General features: G+C 32.6%; 1 protein-coding gene across 1 annotated transcript; it reads left to right on the forward strand.

The window, feature by feature from the left end:
- The first annotated feature begins 11,435 nt into the window (after positions 1 to 11,435).
- LOC109798824 (E3 ubiquitin-protein ligase RSL1) lies at positions 11,436 to 15,650 on the forward strand. Its single transcript, XM_020359222.3, has 3 exons — positions 11,436 to 12,186; positions 12,768 to 13,537; positions 15,377 to 15,650. The coding sequence occupies exons 1-3, from the start codon at positions 11,479 to 11,481 to the stop codon at positions 15,555 to 15,557; spliced, it is 1,659 nt and encodes a 552-aa protein (XP_020214811.1). The 5' UTR covers positions 11,436 to 11,478; the 3' UTR covers positions 15,558 to 15,650.

A 15,650-nucleotide genomic window follows, 5' to 3' on the forward strand; every position in this document is an offset into this window, starting at 1 on the left:
TTCCCACAATACCTCACACACACTCTGCAGCCTGCGCATAAGGCATACTGTGCATACGAGACAGCTTTGGGTACGATTTCTCGACCACTTTTCTTTTCCTTTTTTAGGAGTAGCGTAGCATAGCATAATCTAGCCTAGTGTAGTGTAGTCATTCTGAACATGTTTCGTTATCCTTACGAATTGTAATTCTGTTACCATTTAATGAAGGATATGATTTCTGCAGTCAATATACATGTCATCTGTTCAATTCACGTAAATTATTACATGCATGAATTTGATTGTACAATTAGCATAGATCTTCTGATGTGCTGAAACAAGCATAGATCTTCTGAAGTACTAAAACTGGTATAGATCTTCTGACGTGCTCGAAATAGTGAGCATAGATCTTCTGATGTGCCAAACCAGCATAGATCTTCTGAAGTGCTCGAAACGATGAGCATAGATCTTCTGACGTGCTGTAACAACACCCTAATTTAACTCTATTTATTGCTTGTACGAATTTATTCTTTCACGGAAAGTCTTCGATTCTGTCATGTCACGAACACGCATAAATTGAAACGTGAACTCGTGCTAGTTCGAACAAAAAGAACCTACAAATAAAATCCTCCACAAATAACTATACGTGCGAATATAAAATGTCACATTACCATTTTGAATTTGAAGAGTGATAATATTTTTTTTTTAAAAAATAGTGATTTTATTATTAAATGAATTACGTGTGCAAATTCTACTAAATAATTTGATCCCCATTATTAACTCGCGTGTAATTTCTTTGATTATAAAAATAATTTAACTTACAAAAGGTTATTTCATTATTTATATATATATCAACCCTAATAATGTCAAGTATGAGGTACTATATTGAAAAAATTAAAGTCCCATGAGTCTATCTTAATTATTTATATAACAAACTCAGGACATGTTTGAATAATCGTTTTTGGATGTTCATATGCACCTAAATAGAAGAGTTTTTCTCTCAATGGATCCAATTCAAAAGACGTTGATGCGTTGAAACGAGAATTCAAATACGTCCCTAATAAATCGGATATGACGAAGTGTATTGAAAAATAACCGAAGATAATATAGAAAAAATAAAATATATAAATGAGAACAATTCTCACTTACAAACCAACTTTATACATTTAAGTTAGACCGAAATTCATATTCTAATAATAATTCAACCATTTCATATCGAATAGCAAGTTTTACCAAAAATAAATTTTACCTTTTACACTTCTCTACACTTTTGTTTATACATATGAAATTTTTATGTACTAATTTGGATTGCATGATCTAATTAAGTAATAACATTTATTTCACATCAACGTCAAATAATTAAAAGGAAAAAAAATAATAGAAGAATATATTATTCATATAATAATTTTATATATCATTTTCATATTTTTTTTTCTCAATTGCATCCTTCATACCTTATCATACCCTTTTCCTTATTCTTTTTATCTCTCTCATTTTGGTATAAAATGTGGAAACTTACACAACTAACATTCTCAAATGCCAATTAAGAGATAACTACAAAGAATCAACGAAAGAATCCAAATAAGAGATAACTAATTAGCTATTAATTGACGAACTCTCAAATGAATGTTTAAATTTCATTGAACGAAACATTAGAATTAATGTTTGGCAACTTATATATATATATATATATATATATATATATATATATATATATATATATATATATATATATTAAGTTAAACATCATTTCTCTCGAAATGGTCATTCAATCTAAAGTTAAGATTTTTTTTTTTTATTTTTTATTGTTGGTGTTGGACGGGATGAAAAGAAACATTCTGCATTCATGCATTGGTACAATCAAAATATAACAATATATGTAAAATTATTAGTACACCTATGTAGAAAATGAAAAATTAACTACAAATTAACTTCAATAAGTTCATTGAATTTTTTATTCTTATTGCAAAATTTTCAAAATAATAATAAGAAACAAACCATCATCAATATTTTTTTAGCAATTTTTTTAAATACAATAATTGCAGGGTTTTATTATTTTTATTTTATAATACTAGCATCAATTTTTTAAAATGTAATAATAATATAGTAACATGTTATCAATTCAAATATATTTTAAAAATAATGAAATAAATAATATTTATATTACAATATAAAACCCATACTCATTTTAATAATTACAAATTTGAAAGTGCTTTTAATTAATATCATCCAAATAAATTTCATTTTAATAAAAATATTTTTTGAATAAATGAATCCAAACATAAATTAAGTTATACGTAATCTACTTCTAAGTTTCCAAAATTAAATTAACCAAAATTCATTTTATAAAATACAATCTAAACACACACAACCGCTTCTCAATTCTCTGCTTTGTCATCCCACATTCATCTAGAATGTCCAAAGCTACTCTAGAGTCAAATAATTTCACTATTTGTCAATTCTCCATAGAAAACTCGCACACTTTCTTTGAAATTGGATTTTATATAAATAAGAAATAAGTCTCCTTAAACAGAAGTTTATGCTTTTTTGTTTTTCATTTGCAGTTTTCATATCTAACCATCTTAATTTAATATGTACTTTGAGAGTGCTGGCATTTGATTTACACATGTTATCATAAGTGGAGAGTTACAACAGTATAAATAACCTAACGTTTGAAAATATTAAGGTATACAATTTCGTAGTACCAATTGAATCAAACATCACTATCATAAAAATTTGTAATTTTCTAGTCTACATGACATTGCCAAGATGTGTGAGCATAAAGAATATTCGTTATGAGCTGTAATGGAGTTTTTTTTTTTTTTTGGTTCGTCCCTGGAGTATCCACCGCCGACAGCAGTGACTAATCTCCTCGCTACGTTGGAGGCACCTCAAAAGGTGGGATAACTGGCCCCAAGATTTAACGCGGTTGCATACACAAGGCAGGATTCGAACCCCTGACCTTGCTTGAGCGTGGATCAACCCCTACTGCTGAACCACACGCTTGGAGTTGAGCTGTAATGGAGTTTAGAATTGACGAAGAAAAAAATTGTTTAATATTTTTTATTAAAGGTTAAAATATATTAAATTAAAAAAGACCCGGAGAATAGAGAATAATGAGACCTATCTTGTTTAGTAAGTTCCACAAAAAATCCAATCAATAGTGAAAAAAAAAATTGTATTTAGAATAAGTCAGCGGATTATGTTAGTTTAGCATTTTTTTCCCCATTGAATGAGTTAGTGCTTAAATGTAATTCTGTTAGGTAACAGAAGATAACAGATTTTGACACCATATTGATTTGGCGCCATCACTTACGTTGGAATTTGGAATATGGCCAAATTAGTGTCTTTTCTGTCTACTTTAAATACATGTTTTTCCATGCCAGGATTTGTTATTACTTTACGCTATTTTGAATTTATGTCTTTTTATTTATTGTTTGGTTGCCATTGCTTTGTCACGGTGTCTACTTGTTATACCTTCTTTCTTGAGTTGAAAAATCTAACTAAAAGAAAATGGTTTCTAGATTTTTCGACTGATAAATATAGAAATTGCAAGAGATAGACTTTAAAAGTTTCATCTTTGATTGTTCTTGGCAAACAAAAACTACTAAAAGAAAATTCAACAAAAGAAAGTACAAATGGGTATACTTAATTAAACTTTGAAAGTTTCTTCTCGAATAAAATTCCATTGAAGATATATGATTACTATTGTTGATTTGTTGTTGATAAAGCCAACAAAGCGGAGTGATATCATTATTTGTTGAAGTACATTTTTTTGTCCACTGTTTGTATTTGGAAGTAGGATTCCCCCAAAAAAAAACCATGATAGTTTGGGCTTTCAAGCCCATCTAGTTCTCTTGGTTCCAAACAAACAAAAACAAAGAAAAATTCATGCTTATTCATTTGCTTTTATATTTAAAAAAAAAATGTTTATGCTAGTGTGTCTGGTATTTTACCAGCCATTCTCATCATTTTTTTTGGGGTCCAGAACTACTGTCAGCATTGTCATTTAATTGCTATAATTACAAGAATAAAATAAAAAAATTATATGCCAGTTGCACAAGAAAACGAACCTTTTGGATCATGAATTGTTTTTTTTTCGAGTACACTTTTATTTTTGAACTGAGACAAAGATGGGCTTTACTCAATCATCTATTTATTTTTAGCCCCCGCGGTTTTTTCGCGGCCTCTAAATGAAGTATTATTTTGTCTCCCCCCTCTTTTTTAAATACACCTCCCTCTCTAATAATCATACATCTCAATTACTTTTTTTTCTTCTCTAAACTACCCTTTGATTTAATTTCTATTCTCTAATTTTCAGAATTTACAAACCCCTCTAAAAAGTATAAAAAAGTAATTCTAGAAATTATTTTTGAAACATTAAATTTGTTGTTACAAAAAAATACTTTTCAAAAGTATTTATCAAATATAGAAAAAAAAAACATTTTTTTAAAGTACTTTTTAAAATAAATCTTCAAATTGTATTTACCAATGTAACATAGTTAGTAGACTGGAAACTGGAACGGGCCATTCCAAACTACTAAATAGGCCTATAAATTATAGTTGAGAACGGGTCGTTCCAAACTTGGTCATTTTGAGTTAAATGCAAATCCAAAACAAGCCGTTCTGCATGTGGATTTTTCACATGAAGAAATAGTGCAGAACAGGCCGTTCCGGATCTGAAACGGACCATTCTGGCCACTCCTTAACTTTTATAAATAGGTCTTATGCATGCAGTTGAGGAGAAAAGAATGGGAACTTAGAGAGAAGGACTCGGGGTTAGGAAGCTTGATTTTGAAAGATTGAAGTTCGGGAGTCGAACTCCGAGGAAACTTTTTCTTCTTCCCAAATTCTTGACTGTTCGGAGCCAATCTTTAGGTAAGGGAAGCTAGAATGTAGGTTGTTTGATTTCATGGGAGTTTAGGAACTCCATTGATGCATGAATTTCGAAAATAAGTGGTTGAATTGAAGAAATTCCTCATTTTTTGGGGTTTTAGGAAAAATGGGGTTTTTGATGATTTTGATGTGTTGATTTGTTGCATGTTGAATCTGAGCTCATTTTTGAGTTGTATGAAGCTTATATGTTGCGTAATTGATAGAATTAAGTTGTTTACATGTTGTTAAAGTTGTTAAAGTTGTATAGTTGAATAGAAAGTTGTCAAGTTGGTATGTGATGTCTATTGTTGAAAGTTATTTTTAAGTTGTAAGTTGCCTTAAAGTTGTTCAGTTGCTCTAAAGTTGTTGAAGTTGATATTTTGATGACTATAGTTGCCTGTTGTTGTAAAGTTGCCTGTGTGTTGTAAAGTTGTAAAGTTGTCTGTTGTTGTAGAGTTGAAAAGTTGGAGACATATGGTAAAGATATATGTCCTATGTTGAGATACATAGTACTAAGGTTATAAGTTGAAAGTTGTTTTAAAGTTGAATCCCTTAGTATTGTGTAGGCGATGTGGAAGTAGTCGATCCATGTCATGGTTGAATGACCAAATTGAGTAAGGTATCTAGTTAGAGATGTAGTCTTCGACTATGTATTAGAGGGTGCGTAGTACTTGGAGGGCAGTGGGTGGACTAACCCCATATGTGGGTTGATTATGCAGACCAAGGCCGTGGTAAGTTCATACCCAAACCCTTCTGCCTGACAGTAGTTGTAATACCCATTTTTTTAATTATTATTTATTAATGGCATTTTCGTAATTTTTATAAAGGTATAGGGTGTTTTAGTAATTTGGAACGGGCTGTTCCAAGCACCAAAAATAAACTAGTTAAGAAGTTGAGAACGGACCTAGAACGGGCCATTCTAATTTTGGAACGGGCCGTTCTGGAGGGAGTACGGGCCGTTCCGGAAGAAGAATGGGCCATTCTGGATGAGTCCCAGAACGGACCGTTCTGGTTTTGGAACGGACCGTTCCAGTTAAAAAATTTGTGTAGAGTTAAAGGGCCCAGAACGAGCGTTCCACTTTTGGAACGGGCCGTTCCGGGTTAGGTCGGCAGAGGTCTATAAATAGGGGGCTGGGGGTTGAGAAATTGAGAATCTGAGAGAAGGACATCCTAGATAGAGAAAGAGAAGAGAGAGAGAAAGAAAGAGAGAAGAGGGGAAAGAAATGAGGAGAGAGAGGAAGAGAAATCCAGAGAAGGAAATTCTGTCAGAGTGAAGAAAAGAGGAGGGAGAGGAGAAGGTTCTGCCCTAGTTTCGGATATTGCTTTTCCAAGTAAGGGTAGTACTTATAAGACTTAATCTAGTATGTATGAGCATGATAGGACTTAATCCAGTTGCACAAGAAAACGAACCTTTTGGATCATGAATTGTTTTTTTTTCGAGTACACTTTTATTTTTGAACTGAGACAAAGATGGGCTTTACTCAATCATCTATTTATTTTTAGCCCCCGCGGTTTTTTCGCGGCCTCTAAATGAAGTATTATTTTGTCTCCCCCCTCTTTTTTAAATACACCTCCCTCTCTAATAATCATACATTTCAATTACTTTTTTTTCTTCTCTAAACTACCCTTTGATTTAATTTCTATTCTCTAATTTTCAAAATTTACAAATCCCTCTAAAAAGTATAAAAAAAATAATTCTAGAAATTATTTTTGAAACATTAAATTTGTTGTTACAAAAAATACTTTTCAAAAGTATTTATCAAATATAGAAAAAAAACATTTTTTTAAAGTACTTTTTAAAATAAATCTTCAAATTGTATTTACCAATGTAACATAGTTAGTAGACTGGAACGGGACGTTCCAAACAACTAAAACAAGGGTGATTTAGTAGCCCAAAACGAGTTGTTTCCAAACTGGAACGGGTCATTCCAAACTACTAAATAGGCCTATAAATTATAGTTGAGAACGGGTCGTTCCAAACTTGGTCATTTTGAGTTAAATGCAACCCCAAAACAAGCCGTTCAGCATGTGGATTTTTCACATGAAGAAATAGTGCAGAACGGGCCGTTCCGGATCTGAAACGGACCATTCTGGCCACTCCTCAACTTTTATAAATTGGTCTCATGCATGCAGTTGAGGAGAAAAGAATGGGAACTTAGAGAGAGGTTTTAGAGAGAAGGACTCAGGGCTAGGAAGCTTGATTTTGAAAGATTGAAGTTCGGGAGTCGAACTCGGAGGAAACTTTTTCTTCTTCCCAAATTCTTGACTGTTCGGAGCCAATCTTTAGGTAAGGAAAGCTAGAATGTAGGTTGTTTGATTTCATGGGAGTTTAGGAACTCCATTGATGCATGAATTTCGAAAATAAGTGGTTGAATTGAAGAAATTCCTCATTTTTTGGGGTTTTGGGAAAAAATGGAGTTTTTGATGATTTTGATGTGTTGATTTGTTGCATGTTGAATCTGAGCTCATTTTTGAGTTGTATGAAGCTTATATCTTGCGTAATTGATAGAATTAAGTTGTTTACATGTTGTTAAAGTTGTATAGTTGTATAGTTGAATAGAAAGTTGTCAAGTTGATATGTGATGTCTATTGTTGAAAGTTATTTTTAAGTTGTAAGTTACCTTAAAGTTGTTCAGTTGCTCTAAAGTTGTTGAAGTTGATATTTTGATGACTATAGTTGCCTGTTGTTGTAAAGTTGTAAAGTTGACTGTTGTTGTAAAGTTGTAAAGTTGCCTGTTGTTGTAAAGTTGTAAAGTTGTCTGTTGTTGTAAAGTTGTAAAGTTGTCTGTTGTTGTAAAGTTGAAAAGTTGGCGACATATGGTGAAGATATATGTCCTATGTTGAGAAACATAGTACTAATGTTATAAGTTGAAAGTTGTTTTAAAGTTGAATCCCTTAGTATTGTGTGGGCGACGTGGAAGTAGTCGATCCATGTCATGGTTGAATGACCAAATTGAGTAAGGTATCTAGTTAGAGATGTAGTCTTTGACTATGTATTAGAGGGTGCGTGGTACTTGGAGGGCAGTGGGTGGACTAACCCCATATGTGGGTTGATTATGCAGACCAAGGCCGTGGTAAGTTCATACCCAAATCCTTCTGCCTGACAGTAGTACTGGACCTCCTAGTTTAAGTGGCACATTTGAGCAATTCCCTATTGTTGTCTATACCTGATTCTCTTCAAAGTTCCTAACGATGCCCTATACTTGACCTGGTTAAGATAGGTCAAATATTGGATTCGGTAAGGTTTATGTCACCTAGACTGCTCAACCTTAGTTGTTAGAGATCTTCTAGTTGTATATGCGTGACGACGCATTAGTTGAAAGTTGTATGTGTTGTTGTACTCATGTTGCATATAAGTTGTATGAACGAGTTGATAGTTGAGCTTTTATGTTGAATTATGTGGTTGTGTTGTGATGATGAGTTGTTAATCACTAGGACTAGATGAGAAGTTTTTGAAGTTGCTCATCCCATTGTGCGGATTGAGATAGTTGTGGTGCTCTGAGAGCCCAATTTGTTTAAAAAACCCTCATCGAAAAGTTGTCCCTTGGAGTGGATGATGTCTTGTTCTCCTATAAGACTTGGTTGGTCCCGTGTGTGGGCAAGGTCGAGACACACGTGTATGATGCAACTACGGTATAGAAGTCAGGCCGAATTATACCGATTACAAGCAGCCAATTTGAGTAAAGTATGATATGTTGAAAATGTTGTTGCTATTAGATGATGTTGTATGCTTATTGTTGTATGTTGTTGAAGTTGTTTATAAGGTTGTAAAGTCGCTAAGTTGCCTAATGAAGATAAGTTGAGTAGTTGTTGGCTTAAGTTATTTATATGTTGTGTATTTCATGCAACTAAGTTGTTTACCTGTTGTCTATTATTGAATTAGTAAGTAGTTGAGATGTATAAGTTGAAAGTAAAATTTTATTACTGTTTATTATATGTTGATGCTATTATTATGAGTTGTTTATTGTCTCTAGCTTACTCTTGCATGTTTCCATGTGATTTGGACTGCGCTGATTATACGATGTATGGGAGCAGGGCAATGATAGGCTGAGAGATGGTTGCTAGAGGCCACATGAGGTGTTTGGATTTTGACTTTTTTGTAGGTTACTTTATAGTAGCGTATTTTATCGTACACAGCTGGTTGCTGTTGGTTGCTTGATCAACAACTTGTGTTGTATATATTTTATTATACTATTTTGGTATATATATTTCAGTAGTGTGTAGTGTTATTCCGTAGTGTGATGGTCATGGCAGGTTGTTACACTTAAGTTACCATTTTATATAATTATTATCTTTTATGTATAAGTCGTACCTTATTTTTAATTAAAAAGAACAATAAAGATGAAGTGAAAAATTAGAGTTTAAAAAATGATAAAATTGAGAGTGAAAAATTAGAATTTAAAAAGTATATGTATAAGATATGAATATATTTCTTATGGAAAAGATTAATCAAGTACTAAAAAGTAAAAAAGAAAAAACTTAAGAAAGGATGATCATAGAGAAATGGATTGGAAGAAAAAAATGGGGGAAGGAAGGGGTCAATGAAAAAAATAATTTTACAAAAAAAAGTTTTATTTTTAAAAAATAATTAAAAGGGTATTTTGAGATTTTTTTGGGAAAAAATACAAAAAAGGAGGGGTATTTATAAAAAATAAGATGTGTATAAATTAGTTGCCTATTATTTTAGTTTTTGATCAAGAGTATGGTCTCTTATGTACGACAAAAACATGTTACTAAAAAAGACTTAAAGGAACTAAATAGTTAAAAGTAACAAATAGTATGTTATGTCCTTAAAAAAATAAATAATTTGTTGTTATATCATCATATTTCTTATAATATTTGGATAAAAATGTGCTTTTTCATAGTTGTTACGAGATTAAAGTTTTTATTCTTGTGCACAGGAATGTATTTATGTAGAAGAGAGTGGGGGCACATGCCCCACTACCATTTTACACAAATATTTTTTTTAGTTAAAAAAATAATATATTTTTTAAAATAAAAATTATATTTTAATAAAATAAACATATATATTTAAATTATCTTATTATAAAATATAAATTTTAAAAAATTATCCATTTATTTGATATTTATCATATTTTCGAAGGAGATTAGTTCTCATATGTGATAAAAAAATGTTTTAATAACGAATTAATTTTTTTAAAAAGTTTAACTTTTGATAAAATAAAATTTGCACCATATATTTATCTTTTGTGCTTTTTATTTATGTATACGTAGATTAAAAAAATTAAAATAGAAAAGATTATAAGATTGTATACGTCAATTAATTTAAAAAATCAAAATGGGAAAGATTGGAAGATTTGTATTCTATTTAAAATTTTTATTATAAAATATATTTTGAAATAAATTATCATCTAAAATATTATATTAGATATTAAAAACATGTTTATATTATAAAAAAATTAAACTTAGTTTTTATATAATTTAATATATTTATTTTTAAATTTTTATTAGTATTAAATTATTATAAAGTATGTTTTTAGAATTGTAGTTCTAACCAAACATTTAAATTTTTTTTATAATATATAAATAAGTTATATTTAAGACATGTATTTTAAAAAATAGTTAGATTTAAACTACTAAATTATAATATAACATAGTCTAACCTAACTTATTTTATCTTTAACTGTAAGCATAAATATAAAAATTTGTAAAAAATAATTATGATATATATTTATACTTTTAAAAATTATATATAAAATTTTTAATATTATAAATATATAAATAATTATTATCTCACTATCTAAAATTTATGAATCCGTCACTGTTTGTGCATATAATATTATTAAGAAGAAATATATATTCTTGTGCTTTTGTTTCCAAAAAGAGATGGATAAATCGATTTTTATGACGTGAGAATAACATTATATATGTAAAAAAAAGTATCTTTCTAATTTCCTTCGGACTTCACTTTATAGAAAGAGTTAATCAATTATACACTGTCAGTATAAAGTTTTTTTACACTAACAGTCAATCAGAGCCGTTAATAGTACCTTTTCATCTGCTCATTTAATTAAATTAAAATAAAAAAGACACTATTAACGATTCTGATTGACTGTCAGTGTAAAAAACTTTACACTTATAGAAATACTTTCAACATTAACCAAATAAAAGTTATTTCAAAAATAAAAATTGATAACTTAAAATGAATGATTTCCAAATCAGGTACAAAATCATAAAATTTGTGAGGAGTCATGCCATGTTTGTTAATTGTTATGCTTGACTAAAACATCAATAACCAAATTAGCCTATCATGACCTTCAGGAAACATAAGCATAATAAAGTGAAATAAAAGACGAGAGAAATTATGGAATAATTAAGATAAGATTAGTTCCGAGACAAATTATATGATGGAAAACTTAAAAATATCTCCCAATATGAAATTAAGTGTGTATTTGTTTTAACATTTTTAATATTCAAATTTATGTCTAACTCAATTCACTCACACTCGTATTTTTAATAGAAAATAAAAAAGGTATTATTTATTTATTTATTTTATTTACTTATTTATTATTTATTTATACGAGATTTGGGGCAAAGTTATATTTAAGTGAGTCGCGCTTCTTTATAACGCATTCAAGTTGCTTCTTTCACACTCTTCCAGCTCCGATGGACTTAACCCAAGACTCTCACTACCTCTTGTCGGAGCAGCGCCGCGAGCTCGCCGCCGCGGAGGCCGCCGAATCCGACCTCGACTTCGCCTTCCGCCTCCAGTTACAGGAGGCCCTCGCCGCCTCCCTCGCCATGCAACCCTCCTCCTCTTCCTCCGCCGCCGCAATGAAAGAACCCATGGTCGTCGACGACGACGGCGGCGCCCTGAGCGCGGCGGCGCTCCAGCGCGAGGAGCTTTCGCGCACGGAGCTCGAAATGAGGGACCGCGAACAGAGCGAGATGGAGATGCGGAAGACGAGGGAGGATCTGAGCCGTCTGATCCACGATCAGAAGGTGGCGAGGGAGATCTCATCGATTCCCGAGAGGGAGTGGGTGCAGTGGGGCGATAACTTCGAGAAACCGTTCGGCGAGGGTGGTTCCTCTTCCTCGGGAAATGTAGGGGAAGGTGTGGCTAGGGTTTACTTCAAGGGTTCAGTGAGTGTGGAGAATGTGAGGGGCGAGAGGGTCGTGTTTGCTGGGATTGGTGTTGCGATTTGTGACATTGCTGGTAATTCATTATTCGAGGTTTCTAAGCCGATTGCTGGGAGTGGCACTAGCAAGGTCGCGGCAGAGATTAAGGCTTTGATTGAAGCTTTGGATGCCGCCATTTCTTTGGACTTGAGGCGCGTCGATTATTGTTGCGATTATTACCCCCTTTTCCAATTTGTGAGTCCATGCTAACGATCATTGCTTAATTGTGGGTTGAATATGCTTCTAAACTATTTAGTAGTCCTCGTTTAGTTGTGAGATAACTTGTTGTGAGATAACTTACCCGTTAAATATGCATGGTTAGGGGATTCGAACCTTGGTTTGTGCGCTTGGAAAAACAATTGTTGGAAGAGGCCTATCTCTTTAATCAATCTCAGACTCTCAGTATCTTGAGGAATTAATCCTTAATTTCCTACAAGGGGATACCTTGGTTTACCAAAATGAAAAAGGAGACATTTTTTGTGACTTTCTAACACATTTTTATAAATGATGGATAAAAAAAAAGAGATGATTTATTTTTTAGAGATTAAAAATATATTTAATTCTTTAATTGTTTAATTGATTTGGAGTGTCTGGTGTTATAAAAACTGTGGTTATTTGTAGGGTATAGATCACGTGTGTTTGGACCATGATGTGGCTTAGATTATATTTTGTTTGTTGCATGGGTTTAAGATGATGAGAATGAATGAGTGAGGATATGATGATGACGATGATATGTTTTCTTGTGGTGGGTTTTGATATCTTGTGTTGCTGGTCAGGTGAATGGGAAGTGGCCTGCAAGGCAGCGGAAGATTGCTATGCTGCTTAATAAAGTGAATCTGCTTCAAAGGGAGTTTACGTACTGTAATCCGAGGCTTGTGACCAGACGTGATGTCAAGTTTGTGTTTAAGCTTGCAAGAGATGCGATTGTGTCTCAGTTCACGAGGCCTCTGGAATCTGGGAGTGGGAGTCTGAATGATACTTGTGTTATCTGTTTGGAGGATACTGATGAGAGTCAGTTTTTTTCTGTTGATGGTTGTCAACACCGCTATTGCTTTTCTTGCATGAAACAACATGTGGAGGTGAAGTTGCTTCATGGAATGGTGCCAAAATGTCCTCATGAGGGGTGCAAGTATGAGCTTCTAGTTGACAGCTGCCAGAAGTTCTTAACACCTAAGTTAAGTGAGACCATGCGGCAACAAAAATTGGAAGCTTCAATTCCTTTTGCTGAAAGAATTTATTGCCCTTATCCAAGATGCTCTGTATTAATGTCAAAAACTGGGGTCATAGAGTACTCCAGAAATCTTATCGGTCAATCTGAACAATTAGGGCCCATGAAATGCATAAAATGTCATGGTCTTTTCTGTTTCAACTGCAAGGTCCCTTGGCACAGTGGTATGACATGTTTTACTTACAAAAGGTTGAATCCTAACCCTCCTGCAGAAGATTTGAAGCTGAAGTCTTTGGCATCAAGGAGCCTATGGCGGCAATGTGTGAAGTGCAACCATATGATTGAACTTGCGGAAGGTTGCTACCACATGACTTGCAGGTACGGTAATAATCTTTGTTAGTTTTAACCTGTTTTATAATCATCCTTCTTCTAGAATCTCTTTTCTTTCTATTACTTTTCCTAGCAATAGAAAGTGAGCATACACAATTTCCTGTAGGCATAACTGTTAGCAATTAACCTAACATTGAGTTATATTATATGAGAAGCAAGAGAAGCTGGATAGGTGATGTGTAATCTTTAATTCACCAACTGTAGCTTAAAACATAGATACATACATATATATATATATATATATATATATATATATGAGAATCTTGAAATCTTAAAATATATTTTTTAGAACTAACATTCAATATCAAGAACGAAAGGAAAAAAAGTGCGTTGCTAGAAGAAGACATGACAGTTGCAAGGATGCAATGCTGGGACCGTTCACAGGTCACACTTTTGTATCTGATAAATACTAGACTCTTCTGAGTTTTTATTTTAAACATTTTGGACCTTAGTTCGGGTTGGGTCACATGACCCAAACCCTTGACTTTTTTCTTTGACAAATCTTCAGCCGTTTCTGCCATGGCCGTAGCACACCATGGTGTCACATGAACAGTGGCTGCCATAGCCCGCCACACTGTTGTCATATAATGGTGCTTTGTGAGATTTCTGCCACCACCATAGCAGAGCGATTACTGCTTTTTAACAATGCCTTTTTGACAACACTGTCTGTGAGTGACATCTTCATTAATTTCTCTGTCATTACATAATATTAATCCCATGCACTTTAACTTGGGGTATAAGTTATACGATATCCAATTTTTACTTCCAAATGATCTTCCTCTTGTTTCTTGCTAAAATTGCAATGCATATATTTTGTCTCTCTCGTATTCAAACATAAATCCTTTGATTCCAATGTCTGTTTCTAAAGCTCAAGTTCAGAGTTAACATTTTTCACCATTTTTTGATCAAAACTATGTTATCTGCAAGGATTACCCATGCTAAACCTTGAGTAAACTTATCCTTATAAGTCGTAGTCTCGTCTATAAGAGTTCTCACACTATTAGTTAACTCATACATGTCTTATATAGCTTAGATATATGTCGTGGGAGCACCTTTTTTTCTCTCATGTTTTTTCCAAGTCAATAAAAATTACATGCAAGTCTCTCTCTTTTAATTATGCTCAAATTTCTTTTTCCATAATTACATACCGTTACTCAAAAGTTTAATGCTTCCGTAATGTACATAATTAGATTTTCTTTGTGCATTTTAAAACATGTATCCATAATCTTGGACTTCATGCACAAACATCATTACTGTGAGCCAAAAAATACTGTTCCAACAAATCTTGTTTTGAAATATTTGCACTGTGACCCTTATCAAGGTTGGTACAATTACACGATTATTAAAATGTACCAACCTTGATTGACCCTTATCAACCTTGGTAATTAAAATGTATCAAGGTTGGCACAGTTACACGATGATCGTGTCACGATGAAAGTTAAGGTAGAAAGATTTTTACACAAGGAAAATAATTCTCATTGTCATTGCAATAAAGGTGACAGAAACTAGTCTAGTTACTTCTGTTTTTCACTTTATAACTAACTAGAAAGCTGTTATCTTGTTTTTCACAAGGTTGGACAGAAAATAACTTTTTTTTCCTTCCTTTTTGTATAAATCTTTGAAAACATCGAAAATTAGGTAAGCATTTTATAATTAAAAGGTGAAAACAAGGAATAAAAACAAAAGTAAAGGGGCCTAATATTCTTAATTCGTGATACACTATTCATGCAGGTAATTTTCAGTTTTCCATGAACGGAGAAGTGATATTATTATTACTTTCACTTGTACTCCATGTTTTCATTTCATATTATTTCCCTGTGACTACAGATGTGGTACTGAATTTTGTTACAACTGTGGAGCTGAGTGGAAGAACAAAAAATCAACGTGTGCTTGCCCATTTTGGGCGGAGAACAATATTTGGTTAGAGGATCATGATAGGGATTTGGAAGAAGAGGTTGATGATGATGGTGATGTCGATAGCTCAGATTATTCTGATGATTATTATTAAGTAGCTGGCCAAACAACTAGTAAATATTCAGATATCCATATGTTTAGGAAAATGCGGGTTTCTCTTAATATCTTTCTCCTTATTTCGGATTCA

The sequence above is a fragment of the Cajanus cajan genome, chromosome 8 (genome assembly GCF_000230855.2).
Source record: "Cajanus cajan strain Asha chromosome 8, NIPB_CcT2T_4, whole genome shotgun sequence".
In the NCBI taxonomy this organism is placed as follows: domain Eukaryota; kingdom Viridiplantae; phylum Streptophyta; class Magnoliopsida; order Fabales; family Fabaceae; genus Cajanus; species Cajanus cajan.

Excerpts from the sequence above, each read along its gene's own strand:
- LOC109798824 (XM_020359222.3), top strand. The coding sequence starts at position 11,479 with ATGGACTTAACCCAAGACTCTCACTACCTCTTGTCGGAGCAGCGCCGC. Across the intron at positions 12,187-12,767 it reads ATTACCCCCTTTTCCAATTT|GTGAATGGGAAGTGGCCTGC; the intron begins GTGAGTCCATGC and ends GTTGCTGGTCAG. Across the intron at positions 13,538-15,376 it reads TGCTACCACATGACTTGCAG|ATGTGGTACTGAATTTTGTT; the intron begins GTACGGTAATAA and ends CTGTGACTACAG.